This window comes from Atractosteus spatula, chromosome 20, assembly GCF_055471065.1.
Source record: "Atractosteus spatula isolate fAtrSpa1 chromosome 20, fAtrSpa1.hap1, whole genome shotgun sequence".
In the NCBI taxonomy this organism is placed as follows: Eukaryota; Metazoa; Chordata; class Actinopteri; order Semionotiformes; family Lepisosteidae; genus Atractosteus; species Atractosteus spatula.
In genome coordinates, this window is record NC_142725.1 from 6,947,337 (window position 1) to 6,970,586 (window position 23,250).

The 23,250-nt window shown below is 41.4% G+C and overlaps 2 protein-coding genes across 2 annotated transcripts in view; one reads left to right on the forward strand and one right to left on the reverse strand.

Moving 5' to 3' along the window:
• Positions 1-1,194: 1,194 nt before the first annotated feature.
• Positions 1,195-12,765, forward strand: ldlrad2 (low density lipoprotein receptor class A domain containing 2). The gene is made up of 5 exons (XM_088938153.1): positions 1,195-1,447; positions 6,168-6,674; positions 8,783-8,932; positions 9,799-9,960; positions 10,155-12,765. Exons 1-5 carry the CDS (start codon positions 1,357-1,359, stop codon positions 10,397-10,399), a joined length of 1,155 nt encoding a protein of 384 aa, XP_088794279.1. The 5' UTR covers positions 1,195-1,356; the 3' UTR covers positions 10,400-12,765.
• Positions 12,766-15,599: 2,834 nt separating this feature from the next.
• The window catches only part of hspg2 (heparan sulfate proteoglycan 2), a 223,799-nt gene continuing 216,148 nt past the window's right edge, over positions 15,600-23,250 (reverse strand). Inside the window, exons 87-90 of the mRNA XM_088938069.1 lie at positions 23,087-23,157; positions 22,679-22,762; positions 21,581-21,684; positions 15,600-19,627 (exon numbers count right to left, since the gene is read on the reverse strand). Of these exons, the coding sequence (XP_088794195.1) occupies positions 19,455-19,627; positions 21,581-21,684; positions 22,679-22,762; positions 23,087-23,157 (432 nt within the window). The 3' untranslated portion in view covers positions 15,600-19,454. The remainder of the gene's footprint in view (positions 19,628-21,580; positions 21,685-22,678; positions 22,763-23,086; positions 23,158-23,250) is intronic.

Here is a 23,250-nt window from a genome sequence, read left to right on the forward strand (position 1 = left end):
TAATTTTGACTAGGAGTTTCTAATATTGTGGCCAGCCGATGTGTTAGCTCCAGCATTTTCTGAGCTACCACAAATGTTTGTTTTTGTTTTGGGAAAAATTAGTTTCACTCAGCTGTGAGATTCTTCGGATTTAGTTGGATGTGTATTCACAAGATTACTTTCGCTCAAACTACAGGATAAATGACCCTAGCGTTTGGGCAAAATCGAAATGTTATTTCCAGGTCCAGCCGGATACTAAAACTTCGACAGCTATGACTAACAGCTACCTCGTTATTGGAATCGCGCCGGTTAACTGGCAGCATTAACACGCGTCGGCTTGGCTCACAGCTCTTGAGGTCCGTCCTTTCTTGGTGGTGGTTGCATGTTCGCAGAGCGTCCTCCCGCTTTTGAAAGCCGTGCTTTCAGTTAGTCAGTCAGTGAGTTTCCTAATGATCTGGGATCGCGTTGAGATGCACTGTACGAGTCAACAGCTCGGGGTTTAGTATTACCTTAGGGTATATACTTCACGTTGCCAAGACACTTACCACGAATATACGGCTTTTTAATAAATGGTGGCACAGTTTCATGTTTTATTATTACTGCAGTCGATTGCTGTTCAGGTTTATTACATAAATGATTTTTTGCAAGGTTTTTCATTGAGGGCAAACATTCTGTGGTGATCCCAGTTCACGTCGCACAAATGGCCTCTTTAATGAACTTTTTCATTAATTAAAAAGGAACTCGTTGCATACTGTACTATGCTGAGGTGCACAGGTTATTTTATTCTTATTCCTGACAGACCTTACTTTGAAAAGATCAGTTTCGGATCTCTGTTTTTTTTTTAATGATTAAAAAAACGTCCTTCGGTCTATAACGTTCTGACTGCGAAAAAACGGATCCCCAGCTTCTTTCGCCAGATATTTCTGGTCCGTGAAGTAATCTTGTGTGTTTACAAGGTCCTTACTTTTTCACTAACCTCTTTCTTTGTACGGGGGCAAATAGCCACTATACGGGCCATGTTGACCCTTTAAATTAGCGCCGTTGTCATGGTGATCCGAGGACACCCAGAAACAAAGAGACGGATAAGCTACACACAAAAGTCAAGTTATTAATCTCTACGGGATATCGCAAACTTATAAGAAAAAAAATAAGATTTTGTTTTTTTTTAAAGCATTAATCACCAGTACACCCATCCCGCCTTCTCCCCCGACGCCTGCATTGGAAATTCAAGGGCGACGTGATAGCGTTTGTCGGTGGCGGTTGCAGCTGGGGCTCCATAGAGAAACAGCTGTTGTTGGCTTAAGGGGAACCCCCGTGTCACGCGGCTGAAGTGGAGTGCTCGTTGGGAACAGCCGAGACGCATTTAGGAATGTCGAAATGGCTGACGCGAGGGACCGGTTACAGCGCCTGTCAAAACTATTTGTTCTGCTAAACTTTATGACACTCCGGGCTCATGCCATCGAGACAGGTAAGGAGACAAGGGAATCCATTTTTAAGATTTATAGAGTGCTTCATTTGTATATTTCCACATCCCACTTGCAATTAGCCTGACATTTTGTCCCGGGTGCTTAATTTATCTGTAGCTCTTGGCAGCCCGTTAGCACTTTTGTTGGTGCGAATTATGTACCATTGCCGTTATGTAGCTTTTAAGTTGCGCTTCTCTTTGACCTGCCCCGAGCTTTGTGGCCACAAAACTTCTGATGAATGAAAACGTAACAGGCTACTAACTGGCTTTATTGCGTACCAGAGACAGGAATATTGTAAAAAAAAATATTTACGTGCAGTACAAATGATTTTTATTTTGGAAAGCAAGGAAGAAAAGCATTTATATAGTGTATCAAAACGTTGTTTAACGTTTGTTTAGATTGTATAATGTATAGCTTACAAAACAATGCATCAATATTGATTTACATACATTTAAAGCATAGGCAAAGAAACATCTTTAATGTATGAATTATATTAATGCCCATTAATGAAACACACCAGCAAACACATGCTGCAAATTGTCAACGCTGTACCAAAGTCAATATGAATGTTTTTTTATATTTTTAATAAATCAGTTATAAGTTTCCATGAAAGGTATTTATTTTTATTTAACCAATTAAAAGGGGGACCCGTTTCTTTTGCCTTTGAATACCAAATTTTAAAACTACGTTCCTTCTTCCATTGACTCATGCTGGTTTTCTATTCTGTAGGCTTGCAGTTATTCCTAGAAAAAAAAACGCTCTATAAATCACCCTATTTTAAAGCGTTGTTTATCCTCTACCTGCCAAAATTCTCCCCATCCAATTAAGTTTTAAGTTCCTTTTATTTTTTTCTAAATCGACAATAAACACTTTTTTTTGACAGTGCGGTTGTGAACAGATTTCATTGCGCAGTCTGTGCGCTTTGTTTGAACTTCCTACGATCCACGTACTGTAGCATTCAACATCCAGAGCACGCATTGTGCGCAAACAAGACAGAAGGCGCTTTTGTTTAAAACTCTGGTTTTGTTCCCGAAAGTATGTTACGCTATCGACCTAATATATTGTAAGATATAAATACACAGCCCTTAAACATCCCGAGAGCTTTCGCAGGTGCTTTACAAAACTAGCTTGTTGTGGTAATTTTTTAAAACGGGTAACATTTGTAGCTACAGGTGTTCCAATTCTCGCACAGAGAGTCCAAAAGAAAAGAATATTTGGCGAAATTATATCACGTAAAACGCAACATATAAACAGTACATATATACAGTAAATATAAACAATAGCTTTTTCGTCATACTGTACATGGTTCCGTTATGTCATTTAGTAAAAGCCTTTAACAATTTGAAAGAAGATTTTTAAAAAAATGATTGGTAAATGGTTTTCAATCTGTGTTTTTTGATTGCGATTTTGCAGACAAAGAGAAGTAGTCTTTTTAAAGGTTCTTTAAAATGTGAAACAAAAAAAAGATAGGGCCGTTCCATATACATGAGGTTGCAATTGAAGAAGATTCAGTGTATGTTTAGGCAAACCCAATCCCTGAGACGTAATCTAGAAAAGGTAATATTAAACACTTAAAAATGATTCAAATGACAGATGTTTTTTCACCTTTTACACGTTAACCAGATTTTTAACAAGAGCAATAACTGCACTCAGAATTTTGACAGAATTTGGAGTATTTTAAGACGTATTGTGATAAAAATGTTTAACGATACAGGGTTTTGTCCCAAGAAAGTAAAAAAAAAATGAATCATGGTTCATTTCCAAATTTTGATTGGAGCACTGCTGCCACAAAGTACACGGCGCTCGAAAGACGCCGTAACTTCCTAAAACTGTTCTCCTCCATGCGGCTGTACCCCAGTAAAAAGTTTATTTGCGAGTTGGCGTTTTGCTTTTCCAGTGAAGAGGAAATGTGTTTGCCGAGGGTCTGAATCATGGGTGGGTTCCCACAAACGAAGCTCCCCCCGTGACATTCCTGAGAAGCAGTCCTGAAGCGAGTGGCATTCACCCGTGGAAACGGGACTAATAAATGCCCACGAGGTGATAAATCTTTGTATTATTAGGGCTTCGTTCCAAATGGGTGAGGCCGAGAGGACTGCTCGTGATAGATAACAGCTTAGCATGTCGTAAAGCCTTTAACCCTGTAAAAAGTATTAACAACCGTTTTCCCTGGCAAGACAGACAAGGCAGCTATTTTTGTTACTTTTTTTAGGCTTTTAAAATCAAAAACAAATGTGAGTACAATAGCCTTTTTTATACCTTAAAGTGTACAATCTAGTGCAGCTTAATGAAATACATCCTAGTCTCAAAGACGCACCACGGAAACATTTCCAGGAATATGTTACATTCACAGCACCTGCGCCTTAAATGAAAACAATACTTTAAACCTGATAGAATTATTTGGGGGGTTTTTGTACCCGTCAGTAACAGGTTATTGACAAAAGTGCTTGGCGTACACATACGCTTTAAAGAGACTTCTGTGACATCTGTGAAGTAAAACAGGTTTGTTAAAATGCTTTATTTTTTTATTCGAAAAACAAATCTTCATGTATAGTTCAAGATGACTAAACAGTGAGTCTCAGATTACAACTTTTCCAATAGGAATTGCTGAGGAAATAGCGGAATGAGTTTTTTTTTTGGAGAGTAGGTATCTATTACCTCTTTAGATGGACAACAGTTTGTCTCAGGGTACTTTGGACAGAGGGTCTTCTTCAACTCTGAAGAAAGAAAAGGACACTGCAGTAGGTATTCTGCAGGTGATGTTCGGATGGAGAGGTGTGAGCGAGGAGCTACGGTACATTAGTGTGTGTGGGCTGCAGAGGAACAAATAAGGTTATTTCCACTCCGAAAAACAGAAAAGAACTCTCCAAGAAGACACAACAGCTGAAACTGTTTTTTCTTTCTTCTTTTTAATTTGGACTTAATTTTTGTCTGTTCTTGTGAAGTTAAAACGTCATATTAGGCGTTCCACGGTACATATCTAGCTTGAAGATCAGTCTCTTTCCTTTTGACTGTTGAGACATTCATTCTGTAGCACTGACACCACAGCTGGTGCTAAGTTTGGCCAGTGATGCTGTAAATCTCCTTTAGATGAACAAAAACTGGGAGTCTGAAATGGTGTCTTTGTCTGCTTGTACTTCAAAAGTATGTACAGTAGTAAAGCATCTCACAGAAATAGTATTTATACTGCTGTTAAATTATCCTTCATATCTATATAAAAAAAACAATTAAAAATGTTATCTATCTTAGTGAAGATGTCTCGCAAATTTAGAATACGCATAGCTTGTTCAAAAAAAATATTGGCTTTCCAGTAATAAAATAGTAATGGCTTTCACATTGGGTCAGTTATATACTGATGGAAAAAAGAAACGCAACACCTTCTTCTCCACACTCTGGCCCTCCCGTCTGCGTGGAACAGGCTGAAGAGTGACTCATCTGTGAAGAGGACCTGATGCCACTGCTGACGAGTCCATCGCAGCCTCTGTCTGGCCCAAGCCAGTCGGGTGTGACGTCTAGGAGGTGTGAGCAGAGGGCCTCTGAGAGGTCGCCTTGCTCTAACGCCAGCAGCATGGAGCCTCACTGTCCTGTCACTGATGTGGGCATTGTGTCTACCAGCAGTCTCGGCAGCAGTATGGGTGGCAGATCTGAAACCATCTCTCAGAAGCACCAGTCTGATGTGTTGGTCCTCTTCTGGTGTGGTCACTCAAGGGCAACCGGATCTTGGACAGTCATCTGTCCTGCTGGTCTGCTGAAACCTTCTCTGCAGTCGAGACACAGTGGAGCGGCTCACTCCATAGTGTCTGGCAATGCTGGCACATGACATGCCTGCCTGCAGCATGCCAATGTCCCTCTCCCTTGCTTCTGGTGACATTCGAGGCATTATGGAACCTTTTTCTTGCAGTGACCTAAGCTTTGAATTAAGGCCTTTTTAAAGGCGACCTGATCAGGCATTGTTCCACCTGGATCTCGTTGGGTAAAAGTGCACCTAATGAGCTTTCATGTGATTGGCAAGTTGCAGTGCCTCACTGCACAAGCTGTATTGCTGGTCAGAGGGCTTAAAACAAATTGACAACTTTTTGTGAAAGTACATAAACTATAACTACTTTATACAGTGCCTATAAAAAGTGTTCACCCCCCTTGGTCTTTTTCACATTTTATGTGTTACAGCATGGAACCATGATGTATTGAACTGAATATTTCTGCCACTCATCGACACAAAGTACTCTATAATGTCAAAGTGAAAAAAAAAAATCCAGATATTTTCGTAAATTAATTAAAAATAACAAACACTCCCCCAGAGTTAATACTTGGTAGGGCCACCTTGGGCAGCAATTACAGCTGTGAGTAATTACATCTTTGGGTAAGTCTCTATCCGTATTGCACATCTTGACACTGGAATGTTTGCCCATTCTTCTCGGGCAAATTGCTCAAGCTCCATCAGGTTGGATGGGGACTGTTTGTGAACAGCAGAAAAATGTGAAAAAGGCCAAGGGGGGTGAATACTTTCTATAGGCACTGTAGTATTCTCATTCCAGAAAATGTTGCGCTTCTTTTTTCCATTAGTATATATTCTGTCTCGGGATACCAAGAGGGACTATCAGGCCATGTGGCAGCTACAGTATATTTTCATCAGGAATAAAGCAAGAATAATTTCGGACTTTTGTTCTGAACAGTCCCAGTGGTTAACTCCGCTGCCGAATGACAGTCTCTCCATGTTCCTCCCAGTGAATCTAGTGGACTTCTGTGGGCAGACCATCCATGGAGACGGAATGATAGTCAACTCGCACAGGGAGTCCCGCAAGTACTACTTCGTCACCATGGGAACAGACTGTCACCTGACCATGCAGGCCGCCTCACCCAAAGACAAGGTGCAGTTCCAGTTCCGCTTCTTCCTGGTGTACAGCCTCCTGAGGGTCAACTCCCTGAGCCAGCCCCACCCCAGCCCCCCCCCCGAGGGAGGGCGGCAGCTCCTCTCCACCGGGCCCACGGGGCCTGGTCCTCGCAGTGAGGCCACGCCCAGAGACGGAGCCCAGGACCCCTGTCACGCCGGCTCCTACATCCAGTTCTACGACGGCAGGGACAAGGCCTCCCCGGTCATAGGCCCGCCGCTGTGTGGGAAGAGCCTGCCCAGACCCGTTCTGTCCACAGGGAACTACCTGACGCTGCGGCTGGTGACCAGGGGGACACAGCCAAGAGTGGACTTCGTCGGGGATTTTACGTCCTTCAGGCTCGGTGAGAGTTTGGACTTTTAATTTTTTTAGACACTTTGAAAAATGGATTTCAGGGATATTTTTTATAGATACTATAATATATGTGCAATACACTATAGATACTAGAATATATATATATTATCGCCAGCAGCTATATCACCCTGCAACTCACAGCTGGCAGCTCACTGAAGCTAAGCAGTTGTGAGCCTGGTCAGTACCTGGATGGGAGACCTCCTGAGAAAAACTAAGGTTGCTGCTGGAAGAGGTGTTAGTGGGGCCAGTGGGGGGCACTCACCCTGCTGTCCACGTGGGTCCTAATGCCCCAGTATAGTGACAGGGACACTATACCGTAAACAGGCGCCGTCCTTCGGATGAGACGTAAAACCGAGGTCCTGACTCTCTGTGGTCATTAAAAATCCCAGGGTGTTTCTCATGAAGAGTAGGGGTGTAACCCTGGTGTCCTGGCCAAATTTCCCATTGGCCCTTACCAATCATGGCCTCCTAATAATCCCCATCTCTGAATTGGCTTCATCACTCTGCTCTCCTCCCCACTGATAGCTGATGTGTGGGGAGCGTTCTGGCGCACTATGGCTGCCATCACATCATCCAGGTGGGGCTGCACACTGGTGGTGGTGGAGGGGATCCCCCTTACCTGTAAAGTGCTCTGAGTGGAGTGTCCAGAAAAGCGCTATATAAGTGTAAGCAATTATTATAATTATTATTATATACAGTACACTATAGATAGTATAACTCACCAGTCCTGTTGAGTAATCTCACTTTCTTTGCAAACGTTTGTTGTGCAGAGATGTGGTTTGCTAAGCAGATTTGAGCTGTTTCTCAGATGGCTCAAGGTCATATTATATAATTAAATAATTCGCTGATGATTTTTTGGACCAGGGGTGTCACCAACGGAAAAGTTGGGGAGCGGGGGGGCGATTTCCGGGAGATTACTGATGACTTGCGGGAGGCAGGGAGGAGACGCTGACTTCCGGGAGACTTGGGATGTCTGTGTAATGTCCGGCTTCTCTACAGTAATTCCTGGATTGAGCAGTGCTGTTTTCATTGATGATGTGAATGATTTGCTGTTTCTAAACCATGCTCTGCGTGTGTAGATCTGTGAAAACAGTTCCACATGATGGCCCTTTATTTACACCCTATACACACCGACCATTCCAGCTTTATACTAGGGCTGATTTATAGGTTTATAGAACAGGAGTCATAAGATGGTTTTATTTTAAGCACAAGGTGCCTATAACACTTTGCTGTTTAACCTGCCTTTATTTCAGTAAATGTAGCAACATCTGTTCATGTTAAGTTGTCCTCCAGTCATGTCCCAGTGAAGATATCATCTGCTGCAGGACCTGTACCATGAATTTACTCCCTTTGAACCCCCGAAATTGAGTGCTGTGATCTTGCCAAGTGATAGATGTGTGTGGATCACCCTGGAGAGGGAGGACCCCTGTCCCCCCCCACTGCATAGACCCTTGTTTGGTCTCAAGTTATGATAATAAATATATATCTGGTTACCCGTAATCATAAAGGCAGTTACAGGGTGGGCAGGATCCTCATCAAAGATTCATAGGAGATTATAGCTTTTCAGCCACTCATGAAGAACTTGAAATATAATAGCAGCTGTAGATGATTTTCCAAACATTTCCATGGAAAATGGCATTTCCAGCACCCTCATTAATCTAAATGCAAGGATTTGCCTGAATCTTGGATCATCATCAAGAAATTCCTGAAACTCAACTGATCACATGGCGAATGTTGAGAACATGGGGCTGGATTTCAGTGGACTTCCCATTTTTCTTGACCAGGAACTGTGCTTAATTTGAGCAAGATCCTTATTTTTAAGTGGGTAGCTGGGTATTTCTGTTGTCACACCTCAGGCCGATAAAAAATGTGAATTATTTTATCAGTGTAATGTTCTAAAGTCATAGGCTTTCAAAAGAGTCCTGAACTGGAGTGCTGTCACCCTCCTTCACTCATCCTTGTATCAGTTCTTGTTTCTTCAGACAATTGCTAAATAAGTAATTAACACTACAAGAACGTGCGGTCGGTTTCTAAAGTGTGGATGTGGCCTGTTGGTGCTTTATGATCCTTACTTTGTTGTTGTCTTTGAGGATTTAGGGTTCAACCATTCCGAGTGCAGCAGTGAGCCCTATTTCTCCTGCCACAATGGGAAATGCATTCCCATGAACCTGGTCTGCGATGACCGGGGCCTGGACAACTGTGGAGATGGCAGTGACCAGTCATCTCTGCCGCCCGCAGAGTGCCGAGGTCAGTAGGACTCCGTTGAAATGGGAATGAATTAGCTTGTTCATAAATCGTTATTTTTGTGAAGTCTCATTTTACACTGAGCTTGGTCCTACATACCTCCTGAATTAAAAAAAAAACATGGATTGGCTGACAACTCTACAGTGAAGGTCAATTTGTCACACGGAGAAGCACAAGAATGACAATTTAAGATTGTATGAAAAGGCATTGGTATGCTTGTGGCTGGTCATTTACAGTTTATAGACTAGTTACCACTATCTTATTAACTAACAATTGTGCTACAATCCAAATGTTTGCTTTTTCAACACTGTGTTCAACTGCAAATATCAAGATTGCTTTGAACTAAGAACCTTTTTTCAACAAAATTCATGCTAAATCATTAAAGTTGTGTGTAATTGTTGGAGACTTACTGTCATGTGTTAAACATTCTGAGGGTTTTGCGTTTAATTTTTTATGATGGTTAATATTTATGCTCTTCAGAAGAAGAACACCACCAGCCTATCATAGACATTTTTAAAAAATGAGCTTGAAACAATCAAAAACGCTGACACGACTATTACCGACAGATCCTGACTAGGTCAGGGTGAGCAGTGAAGACCCTGATTTGTTTAGGTTAAGGATTTTTTAACAGAGGCTCATCATCAGCAATGAAGCAAACGAAAAACACTGCACAGAATTCACACTTAGTATTGCTTTTCAGTCAAGGAATGGCCTAAGTATCTGCAGATATCAGTGAGTCATTTTTAATATGTGAGTGGACTAAACCTGAAATTTGGCCAAATCAAATTATTGTCCCTATGATTATGGTGTATCTCTGTGCCAGTTTGTGAAGAGGGAAAAGAACGCCTTTCTTGTGTTTCCTCATAAAGGGCCAAGTTCCACAGTTCCAACGAAGTCCCCAGGAATGACCTCATCTCCGTCCATCTTAACCCCGCCCACTGACACCCCACCTACCAATCAGAGCTGTGCTGGCGGCTTGCAGACTCCGCCTCTGTCTCCAGATGCTGTTCCCCAGCCGGACTCCATCACAGGTAGGTGAGATTCCTCAGGCCTTAGCCTACATCACATGTTGGTACAACTCCCCTTGCCTCCATAGCCGGCACCTCCTGATCATCTCAGTGCGTCATGTCTTAGGTTTCCCATCTTGCCATCTTGTCTTGCATGTTCCCTTTGTTTTATTATGTGGTCTCTTCACTGCCGGCTGCCTGCCTCTTCTGTTCCCCAGATAAGAAGACGTACGTGTCTCTCATCGCCCTGTACATTGCGCTGGGGGTGATAGCTGGGGTGGTGCTGCTCTTCTGGTGCTGCTGGTCCCCTGGCTGGTTCCTGTGGAGGGTCAGCGTCTGCCGGTTCATCCCGTGCTGTAACTCAGCCTGTGCCTCCTGCCAGCTGTGCACTCGCAGCTGCTCAAGAAAGGAGCTCCGCTTGGCCAAGGTCACTCCCCAGAACAGCAGCACGGTGGCCATGTAGCATGGGGCGCCAACCAGTCGGCGCCGGAGCCCTGGAGTCTCCGATCACTTTCCCAGTCTCTGGATAAAACCTCCGAGAGTTCCCCCCTGAGAGCTTGAGATAGTGATCATTCCGTATTTTCAACAGCATCTCAACGTGGTAAAAAGACTATAAATCCTGTCACCAAGATGGTCATGCACAGAGTATTTATACCTAAAACCTTACTAGATTGTCAGTCACTTGAGGTGTAACATACAATACCGAAAACCTTCAGGAGAGGAATTCTCTATCAATATCCGTGTAACAGCTTCTGTTGTTTAGGAGTCAAGGCAATAATGATGAAGTCTTAAATTGCAGTGTCAAATTAGTATCAAATCTGCATCATTTATTTGCTGGAATGGAAGCTTTTTAAATTGTGGTTAGCGGACACAGAAGTATTTCATGCACAATGCTATCTTTTTCCATCACGAGTCATTTGTGTTAAAGATAATGCCAGCTGCCCTGGTAACAGATGTTGCTCATATATGCTTTGTCTGCCTTTACGTCCGCTTGTGATGTTGTCGCCCCCTGACAGGCAGCCCTTTGTTGAGGAAAGGAATAATCCGATCAAAGACCTGAGTTGCAGTGGTTGTCTTTAGGCTGCAGTTCTTTCGGTGGTTTCCATGGTGACGAACAGCTTCTTTAACTATGTTTTTCCAGAGCAAAAATTCACACTCAGGCCTACACACACAAATAAAACGTTCCAACTGGTCCTTAGATGATGATTTGTTGCTGTTGCTGTAAAAAAAAAATGAACAAAATAATTGTCAACTGCAACCAGCACTTCAGCTTTTAGAGACTCCTTGCTTTTTGGGAAACGTTCTTACAAAAAATATTGAAATACCAATACAGTCCTTCAGTTCCAATATACTCACAGCCGAATATAGTTTTTCACATTGGTAAGCAGGCAGAGCTGGAATTAGACTCCACTTGCATACTAATGGGAAAAAAATGGCAAATTCTTCTCAGCTTTTCAGTTAAAAACATACATATGTGAGTGCTGTTTGGAAAGACTACAGGCTACAGACTAGATACAGGCTTAATGTTAGCTCCTAACCCACATCAGACGTTTATTTAAGAGCCGAAAATAAAAAAGGTCAAGTACATACTCCAATTGAAGAGCTCACCATCCCTTAGTAATGAAGAATGTAACTGAAATACAAACAGAAGAAAAGGATGACTTCTCATGAGATAGTTTGCCATGAAAACGCATTTTTTCAGATAGATCCGGGGAGTGAACAGATTAAAGCAGTAATCAACATTCTTTAGCTCCAGAATTGTAGTCTGGGACATTCTTCAGGTAAAGTGAGATTAAATATTAATTTTGAACAACGTTCTGTGACTCTCAAAGGACGGGAGTTGGCACAACAACACATGGCTCTTCAGGAGGGTTTCATTTAATCATGTACAGTAATCCGTCCCTGTACGAGAAACCACTCTACGTGTTTTCATTTATACGAGATGTAGTCATTCCTATATTGCATTTAACGAGTAGATTTTTACTCTTACGGGCTGGGCTCTCATAAAGCATTGCAAAGATTGAACATTTCTCTTATCTTCTCAGATGTTCAGTTTTGGTGTCTGTTTTTTTTAAAAAATGGAGGAATTTACCATTTTTATTACATTTGAACTTTTATTATAATTAAGGCTTGGGTCTGTGTTAAGTGCATATACTGTAGTATAGGACGGTACCTAAGGTGTATGCATGTGCTAACGACTGTAACAATGTAAAGTAACTACAGTACTGTACTGTAATTGAGCAGGAGTGTTCCTATTTTTTATTCATCGCCTAATGACTTTAAGCACGCTACTTGAATAATTAGTGTTATTGTTTTCATACTTAAGTACCATTCTGTGCTGTATTAAGGTGAAGGTTAGGTGTCTAAAAGAATATTTTTGACTTCTGGAACCAATCAGAAATGACAGAGGAATTAATGCGAATTTGATTTCATTTATGGATGTTTTCACCTTATGAACAATTTTTGAGGAACAACTTAAACTCGTATATGGAAGGATTACAGTTTTTAAGTGAACATTTGTCGCTTGTTAGTAGTTTCATATTTTTGTTAATTCTGCCTGTAAAGTGGTGGTTTTGAGATGAAAGAATACCAGGGAAGGTCTTTTTCACAAAACATAAAATGGTTGCAACTAGATATGATGTAAATGAGTCTCAATACTGTAGATACACACGAATTTCAGGCAGGTTACCCCTGTGACTTTAAAAAAAAGTATTGTAATGTAATGCTATTATAATTAAAAAAATTAGTGTCTTTGCAGATGGTGTAAAGAAATGCTTGGATATTCTTGGTTTTGTCCTTTGTATTGTCTCAATAAAATTGACAATTGACTGCAAACATTAAAGACTGAAAGACTTTGGGCATTTTAGATAAGCTAAACATTGTCCTTTCCTGTCCTTACAAGAACACATCAGAGTTCTGAAACCTCCCAACAGGATATTGACTATCCCATGGGAACAACACACAAAGCCCCAAATCCTGGATTTTCTCGAAAAGGTAAGTGTCTCAAAAAATGTCTGTTTTATTTTTTAAAAACATGAGCAGTAGGTGTTTGCCAACTGCAAACAGCACAAAAAAAGCTCAACATCCTAGATTTTCTTGAAAAGGTAGAAGTCTTAAAATGTTTCTATTTTTGTTTTTTTAAACACACAGAAGCAATAGGTGTTTGCTTTTTGCACATCAAGAAGATGTTCCTCCTTTGCCTTTCAAAACATAGTGCACAGTGCACTGGCATAGTGCACATAGTGCACTAAGAGTAAAATCCTGCATTCTTTTAGCTTCCAGCTTTGTGCATTTTATCCAATCACATATTTCTGCACACAGAACATCCATCCATTTTCTAACCACTTCATCCAATTAATGATCGGGGGAGCCGGAGGCTATCCATCCCAGCAAGCAATGGGCAGAAGGCAGGATACACCCAGGATGCAGAGCAGACAGACACAAACATAATAACACCAGGGCCAGTTTCCCAAGAGGCCAGTTAACCAACAAGTATGTTTTTGGACTGTGCGAGGAAACCAGAGCGCATGGAGGACATCAATGTGAGAACGTACAAACTCCACGCAGACAGCATCCCAGGTCCAGAATTGAACCCAGGGCCACAGCGCGGCGAGGCAGCCCTGCTGACCACTGCATCACTGTGTTGCCCCCCCCCCCCCCACAGAACGTATTGAATGAAAACTTTTTTGTACATCATGAAAGGGCCATTTAGACCATTAGTAATTACCCTGTGTATTTTAATACTATCAGAATGTCAAAGAGATAGATCACACAAATTTTGGCCAGCAGCCATATCACCCTGCGACTCATAACTGGCAGCCTGCTGGAGCTGGTCAGTACCTGGATGGGAAACCTTTTGGGAAAGCTGAGGTTGCTGCTGGAAGAGCTGTTAGTGTGGCCAGCAGCGGGTTCTCACCCTGTGGTTTGTGTGGGTCCTAATGCCCCAGTATAGTGACGGGGACACTATACTGTATACAGGCGCTGTCCTTCGGATGAGACGTAAAACCGAGGTCCTGACTCTCTATGGTCATTAAAAAATCCCAGGGTGTTTCTCGAAAAGAGTAGAGGTGTTACCCCAGTGTCCTAGCCAAATTTCCTATTGGCCTTTACAATCATGGCCTCCTAATAATCCCCATCTCTGAACTGGATTCATCACTCTGTTCTTTTCCCCACTGAGAGCTGGTGTGTGGGGAGCGTACTGTTGCACTATGTCTGCTGTCGCATCATCCAGGTGGGTGTAGAGGGGAGTCACCAATACCCATAAAGCATTTTGAGTGGAGTGTCCAGAAAAGCGCTATACTGTATAAGTGCAAGGAACTATTATAATTAATATTATTAAATGTGAAACTGAAAATCCCAGCAAAGCACCCTTCATAGTGTGGCTTACTGGTGTATATTAAATGTTATACAATTCCTTGTGTAAAAACTGTGTCACGTGTCTGTGGTGAATCCAAGTGCAGTGCTGTTGATCGTACCTTGAAGTCTTGCCTTCAAAGTGATTTTTAAAAAATAAAAATGGGACAAAATATTGCTCCCTTAGACATTGAAATGAGGTTATTGCTATCATTCTCTAAGGATGTGCACTTGAAGCTGGGCATGACTGGGTTGCTCTGCTCTGTGCTTTTCTAGCCTTTGTTAATGATGGCTGCGATCACGCCCTGTCACAGTCCACAGACCAGGGCATTTCTTTCAGCTTCCTCCTTTCTCGATCCGACTCCAACTCGAAATCATCCTCTACAGGAGTCTTGGCCAACATCACACCCTTCTTGACATGGTGATCCAGCTGCCCTGCTCCCTCTGATGGTTGGCCCTCAGCTTTTACTCTACTGTTGCGTTAAACCGAGGTTAGAAAGTAGAAGCATTTGTGCTTCTTCATTTCAGCTCTGTCAAAAGGAAAAAGAAATCACCACTCTTTTCAAACAGCCCAGATTTGTAATTTGCCTGGGATGGAGAAGAACCATTTCTTTCTTTTGTTTTTTTTACTGCTGCGTTCAAAAAAAGGTCTGTATTTCATGATGAAGGTAGTAGAGTTTATGGCATTCCCCTGGTTCTCACGGAGAGCTGATCTGATTAATGGTATGGGGACATTTTTGTTAGAAAAAGCAATGGCACTCTACACAACCTGTTGCTTTATAACTTAGCAACCTTTCAAACTAAATTCTTGTTGGTATAAGAGCTGTTCTTTTTGAAAGGTCCTGGTCCTTATTCTTGGTGACATACAGGCTTTTTAAACTTCCTTTACAACTGACTCCGAAACCCCTGGTCTGAGGTGCACAAGAATCCTGTTTGGTTTGGAGCCAGAAGCAAAAACACTGTACTTACAGATTTTAAAATACTGCAGTGTAAACATTCTGAAAGACACAGAAAGTTTAGTTTTAGACTCTACTGTACATCTGTGATGCATGTTTCAGTGGAAACAACCGAATGTTAAGTGAACTCATTGCCATTCTATTCTACAGTTATCGTGCTTGAACTACAATAGTTGGTGCATTAATTTTGAATTACTAATGCCTCAGTTTCTCCTAGCGTTAAATGACAACATAAAACGCTCAATAGAGTCTTTCTGATGACGTCTATTTTAACATCTAAGGAATGCAGGATACTTTAAAAAAACTAGCAAAATGTTTCGCCAATGAAAAAAAAACATACCAAGATTATAAATAGCACATGTATTGTTTAATTAAGAAACACCAGGGGGGTTAGGTTAAATCCTTCAGACATTGGAAGAAGAAAAAGCACAGAAGGGTTACACAGCAGTTCTTTCACCATTTTTTCTATGCAGTTCTCAACCTTGAGAATGCTGTATAATACAATGTTTTGAGTCATAAATCAGACACATACACAATGTAGTCATTTCTTAAATAATAGAAGGGAAAAAGAGGAGCTATTGGTTAAAGAGAGGAAGTGTCAATGTCTCCTGTTCTTAAGGACTTCGTACTCATATTTTTCTAAATTACTTCTATTTCTGCACAGTTAAGCAATCACGGTTTTGGGAGACTCTAAGCCCACACTTGTGTGCTGACAGACCACACTTAGGGATGGTAAAAGACCTAATATAGAGGTTTTCTATTCATTAACATGTCTTGCCTACGAACTGTATTCTGCTGCACTAAATTAGGCGCCAGAATTTGCAATAAATCTTATTAGGTTCATTGTCGTCTTAATCTGAGTCACTTTCAAAGGGCAGTCATACACCTTCCCTTCTAAACACAGTTAGACATGCTCAAAAAGATTTTTTGGGGATCTGTCCATATATATTTCAGAAAATGAATTTATATCTCCTCATTCAGTAGTAGTTTACTAAAACCTGGTGTACATTTCTAATTTCAGTAGATGTTCACACTACAATAAGGTAAACTATAGTATATGCTGCAAATTATTATTGGATTATGGAAACTTAGTGAGTGATCCTTTACTGTGATTTGTTTTCAATTCACTACTAACTGACAGTATAAAAAATGAGATCCCCCTAAATGAACCAAAATATTTTAAAATGGTGTTAGAAATTTCTCAGAAAGGGGTCAGGTTTTCCACTCATTGCCCATAATTGTTTGAGCTAACAAAATCAAGACATATCCCACCTAGAGTTTGGATTCATATCACAGAGATTGCACATAACTGTATACAAGGTATGTTTCTTTCCAAGAAGGTGTATGTGGGGAAATAACACATCCAGGAATTATGAGAGAGTGCCTGTCTCGTTCCCCACTGTGCTTGAAAGTTATGAGGGAAAAGTGTTAAAGTTTGAAAATGGTCACGACGGCAAGTAACATCACTAAGGTATCTTTAGTTTTACTGCAAAACCACGACATTGTACAACTCTTGAGCAAAGTGCTGCTCTGATTGTCCAAGACTATCTGAAGGTCTCTCTGTACTGGCTAGTGCTCTAATGCTCAGGTATATCTGTTTTTTCCCTTTTCTACTTATTTAAGGGCAATTATTATGCTTGTCCCCATGTGCCATGAAGCTGGTGTCTTCACAGAAGTAAAAATACTTCTCATATTTGCTCAAAAAAGCACATCCTTAGTGTTTTCCTCAGGTCACAAATCAATGTATTACATCAGCACATATACAGTAAATGCTGTATTCTGTACCTGCAGTGTTGGTCCAGATTCATTTAATTTACAATCCAAACTCCAGGAGCCAGATTAATAAAACTGGCTAAATTTAAAGGAGACCTAGTATCAAATGTTTTAAACCTGAAACCATGCTGGCAGGTTACTGTTTATGTAAACTGCATAGGAGTTTTTGTTTGCATGTAGGATTTGATCTGTTTAAGTGTTTGGCCGTGAGTGGAGGGCCAAATACAATTTTTTTTCATGTATATCAGATTATACACAGTATAACTGCGAAACCTCCTGAAATATTTGTAAGGACGTGATAAAATATTCTTTTCATATTACCGGAATTGACATACTTCTTTGTAGTATTTCTCAGGAATGGAAGTCTGTGTCGGTTTCAGAGTGCCACAGTGGAAAGGATTCACTGGACAGGCGATGAGCCCTTTCTTTCAAACACAGTGGTGTAATATGAGGTTCAGTTGGGATGAAGCTGTGCCGAAAGCCCTAAGAAAGTGACCAGAATTCAAGCTGCTAACTCCTCTAAAAGTCTACACACATAAGGGAGACAGAATCTAGGGGTCCGTACACATTTATGAGAAGAAAAGAGTCAGTCATTCCACAACTCAACAGTGGCAGAGACAAGCCTGCAGTGGAAATAAAATTAAGCAACATGACGTGAAATGACAGTGCTCATTTAGAAATATATCCTAGCATTTAAAACAAAGTGACTAGCTTGTGAACCCCAAATGAACTGCCATTTGAAAATAATTAACCATTGTCGGTAAGCATGCTCAAGCAAGATAAGGTACTCAGAAGTTTGGTCACAGCACCGCTGGAAACACTAACACTGTACTACAGTGACTGTCTGTAGGTCTACTGCACTAGTGTCATGGATAACACTCTCACACGACAAACACACACAGCTAGGTTGGTGTTTTTTGATAATGGAACTGGCTAAAGTTTCTGAATAGGACCTTTCCTACGGCTAGTCTGAGACGAGTGACCCTGAAACTGAAAAGTGTCTTCTGAGGCAGTTTGTAGTTGACCCTCCTGAGGTTTTTACACAGAAAAATGATTCACGCAGAAGGAAAGGAAGAACGAAAGGAGTACGTGTACGAGGGTATGAAACTGAAGGATAAAGAGGGGGACTGAGTGATCACGTTTACATTACAAGGCACTTCTGTGACACAAATTAAGAGAAAAGCTAAAAAAATTAGAAAAACAAGGAAAAACTTGTGATAAATGAATTTATCTGGCTAGCAGATATATTATGAATGTTTACATTTTTTGAAAAAGATCACACCATTTTCTCTATTTCATTTGGTAGAACATTTTTTTCAGCAATAAAAGAAGGCATCTTCTATAAGTGAAAGTGAAACTCTTTACACCTCTTTTGAGTCTTTGAAATCCTCTCAAAAAAATTATTTGCTTGGTAGTGTCACACGTATATGGCTCTTTGGAAAGGAAGCCCTCTAGATTGTCAACATTATAATAAAAAAAAACACTTAAAAGTCCCTAAAGAATTTTCATTTAATTGCGCTAATAATATCAGTCGGGCAGGAAAAAATGTAAGTCTCTAAAACGTCAATCTAACGCTGTAACAGTTACCGAAGTTACAGAGATCAGTAACAAGAGTTTGTGTCAATCGGATGACATTTCTAACCTTAGCACCACTGGATGGGGTTTAACCACCTTTAACTTGAGAAGGAACGGACAACCCAAAAGCACTGAGGAACTGGAAGGCAAATGTCCTGCAGAGTGGTTTGGCAAAAAAAAGCACCATCTGTATTTTTTATTGCTTCGTTTATCCACCTGAGATGTGTCTCGTTGCTGCTGTGCTGCGACTTGGGCTTCCTTTGGGTTCAAGCTCTGAGCATGCTCACTGAATGGTTCTGAGGGAAGAAAGGGCAGGGTCGAGTGGGCCTAAACGTCTTCAAGTATTAACAATACTAGGCCACAAAGCCATCAAAACACAGTATTAGAACCCAGATTCAGTCTAGGAAACAGAAGAGCAGTATATGGTTAGTTTCATTCCCCCCCCCCACATATATATAATATAAAAAAAATAAAATTCAGTGCTGTAAAAACATCTCCATCTCCATTAGATCGACCTCTTGGTTGAAGGCCCATCGTCTTTTTGTACGGCTACATCTGGCAGAGTGTAAACCAAATAGGATCTTTTCTTGTAATAGTCCTTCATTATTATACAACACTGAGGAGGATTTTGTGAAGACTTGTTAATATCTCTTTTTTTGTTTTGGTTTTGCGCAACACAGAGCACAAGGCAAACCTTTTAGGTTTTGTGTTTGTTGTTGTTGTTGTTGTTGTTGTTGTTTTTGGCAAGCAGCTAAGCACCGTTTTCTCTTTCCTTGTCGTACGAGGGTGACGAGTGTGTGTGGAAGTGAGTGTGTGTGTGTCTTTCTGGCCGAAGTCTCTGATCTTGGCTCCTGTGCTTGCCTATGCCGAACACTTCTTGACGTTGATGCCCTCCTCCGCGTGGACCCGCAGGTCGACGGGTCGCGGGGGCTGCTCTCCGGGCTGGGCGTTCATCAGCACCAGGTTCTTTAGGCACCCCGTGATTCCCGACGCAAACTTCCCCCCCGTCAGGGTGGCGATATCTGGGGCCCCTCCTGGTTGTGACAAAAAAAGTACAAAACAATTCTTCACAAACAAATATCCAGAAACCCACAAAACACAGTATTGCAACTTGGTTGGCAAGGTTAGCAAGTACCCCGAAGATCTTCCTAAGCCCTTTGACCCCTCTGCAATAAAAATACTCAATGAAGGTATGTAAATGTATTCCCCTCTCTACCCATTTGTGTCCATTTAATTATGTGTCACATACTGCTGCTGTTGTACCGCTGGCAGCCATATCACCCTGCAGCTCTCAACTGGCAGCCCACTGAAGCTCAGCAGGGTTGAGCCTGGTCAGTATCTGGGCAGGAGACCCCCTAGGAAGCTGAGGTTGCTGCTGGAAGAGGTGTTAGTGGGACCAGCAGGGGGCGCTCACCCTGTGGTCTGCGTGGGTTCTAAGGCCCTGGCATAGTGGTGGGGACACAATACCGTAGTGGGCGCCGTCTTTCGGATGAGACGTTTAACCGAGGTCCTGACTCTCAGTGGTCATTGAAGATCCCCGAGCATTTCTTGATAAGAGTAGGGAGTTATCCCAGTGTCCGGGCCAGATTTCCCACCTCGGCCTTTACTGTGGCCTCCAAATCGTCCCCATGTATGACTGGCTTGCACTTGCCCTGCGATGGACTGGCGCCCCGTCCAGGGTGTACCCTGCCTTGCGCTCGTTGCTGGCTGGGTAGGCTCCGGCTGTCCGGGACACCGTATGGTATAAAGCGGTTTGGCAAATGACATGACATGACATACTACTGTTGTGATTTCATGTGATTTTATGTGACTCTTATGTGTTGCTTGTGTGGGGGAAGCCAAAGATAAATTTCCACAGTAGTGGACAATAAGGCATCTATTTTCCATACATCAGGAGGGCCCCAAGTGAGAGGAAGCCCATCGAATGTCCATTTCCCTGCCTGCACTGGTGCTAAAGTGAGCAAACTCACTCTCGCACGAGCAAGAGACCCCTTGAAGTCTAGTGTGACCTCCAGTGTACCTCATTGCCTACAGAAGGAACTGATTTAAAATACAGAGGTATTTAAAAAAATCCTCCAAGATGTCACAATGACATGCTGTACAATACAGCAGAGGGCTCCAACACTGCTTCCTGGAGAGCCTCAATCCAGTTAGTCTCACAGGTCATACTCAATCACTTCTTATGTAGAGATTAGGAGCGCTTGATGAAGTAATGTTTCTAGTTCTTCAGGGCTAAAGGATATTCTGATTTTTAGTCCAAATAATTCCATTCAATTCAATTTATTTTTATATAGTGCCTTTCACAACAAGGTTGCCCCAAGGCGCTTAACAATGCAAGTGACCATACATGTTGTGAATACAGAACAGAAAAGGCCAGAAGACAACAGAGGAGAGGAACCAAAAACTCCTTAGTAAGGAGGAAAAAACAACCTAACCCCCTCTAGGGGTCCAAGGTCAACTGGCTGCCCAACCCCTTTGGGCATGCTAACATTATCCAATTAAAAAAAAAAGAAATTAATGAATGGGGGTATTAATTCATCCTGTCAGTACTCCATGCAGATCCCTGTAGACCAGCAAAATTCTCTTAAATGATAGCTAGATCCATGATGCCCCTCTTGGATCCATGGCGGAGATGTACATTAGTTCATTGAACGCACCAGTGAAAATTCTCTCTTAGTGATCCAAGTTCAATTGTTCCAGGCCTTTAGAAATCTATGATTTGAAGGATTTGAGAACCAAACTCTGATTCAGAGTTTGCCTTCATGTCTGGCATAGAAAAGCAAGCATGAGCATGTAAGCATTGAGCATAAAAGCGAATGTTAAAGGTGGACATTATAGTCACTTTGTAAGATAACTTTTTGTTTTCCAACAAAGCTCTGTCCCCCCACCCTTCTTGTGCCAGGCAAGAGTTTAGCACAGATGTCCGAATGAAAAGAAAGAGCTGCAGCAGGAAAGCCATGAGCAGGTGCTATCGAGTGTGGATTTACCCAGGTAGATATTGCCTTTGGTGTCCACCATGACGTTTCTGCCTTCTGATTCTCCTCTCACGGGTCGACCTCCATCGATCTGAATGGAACCCTGCCTCCCAGTCCTGTTTCAGGGAGGAAATAACATAGGCTGTCGGTCTGTTCTTGCCAGACAAAGTGCTGTTGTTCCAGTACTTTTGAACGCATGAATTTTATATTTTTAAAAATCACATCACCTGCTGATAGTTGTGGTTCACTTTCTTCTAAATCTACCAGGGTTTTATTGAGCTATTAATATTGTGCAACCTTAAACCATAAATATTTGACTTCTCTGTGATTTAAGTACCCTGTCCTGTGACTAATTGCCTAGCTCGTTTGGATTTTTTCATCATTTAACAGGTTGCCCAAGTCACACCACTCTTTCACTGTTATGCTGATGACACACAGATGTATCTGCAAACTAAATCAGAAAATAATTTTACAGGAGCCAGTGTGATATTAAGCCATGGGTGCAACAGAATTTTCCAAAGGTAACCTGCGACAGGACTTTTCTGTAGTTAGTTTCGCTGTTCTCACAACACGGATTAAAAACAACTATTAAATAACTTGTCCTGTGTAAACTGCATCAACTTCACTGAATTATGAGCAACATCATGGTCTATCTGCAGGCTACATCTCTTACTGCATGCGAATAGTGCAGCTCAGTCTGAGATCTGATGACTCAAGCCTTTTTTACTTTGTCACAGACAGTGGTTCTTCGTGAATGGCACAGACTCCTCTTGTACAGCACCATGAATGTGGGGCTCACTGCTTGACCCATTGGAGCTTGTAATTGATCCATTTACTGTAATTTTTTTCTAGCATTTTATGTTTCTGCTATATGCAGTGCTTTGAGAGCTTCTTTAAACTAATTTATATTCTAACTGCACATATTATATAAAATTACAGTTTACACACAACTATATATAATATAAAAATGATAGCAGCCCATTATTACCTTCAAAGACAGAGACCATGTGTTTCCTTTGAAGGCACAATAAAGGATAAACTAATCGAGTGTACTAGAATTGTTGTGAACCCTGAATTCCCGAATCTTATCAGTAACTGTGGGAAGCCTACCTTACTGCAGTGATCTTGTGCCATTCCCCATCGTTTACCAGAACGTCAGATCTTATTTCAGCCTCGCCACTGCCTAGTTGGTAGCTGTAAACATCAGAAAAATGAATTTATGATAATTAATGTTTTTTTTCAATGTAATTTTAATACTTGCATGGGCAAGGGGAAGTGGTTACAAATAAGATGTAGCTCATTTGCTAGTTTCCAATTAATCTACATTCATCTTTATTTCAATTTCTTCATTAGACTCACTAAATCTCCAAGAACATAAAAAGATGTGACTTTGTATATATGGTTTCTAATGACAAACTCTCATCTCCCTCTACAAGAGAAGGCCACTCTGTCCATCTACAATGGAATATACTTAAAGCTCACAAATTTAGAGTAATATCAGAGTAAACATTTTTGTACCTGAAGACGAGGTATCCATTTTCTAATCCAAGGCTCACAAAATCTTTGCCTTTACCATTTTCTCCAAGCTCCTAGGAAAACAGAAAAAATAAAATATTATGTCATATTATAATAAATAACATATATTACAATAATATATAATAAAGTGTATTTTTTAATTATAT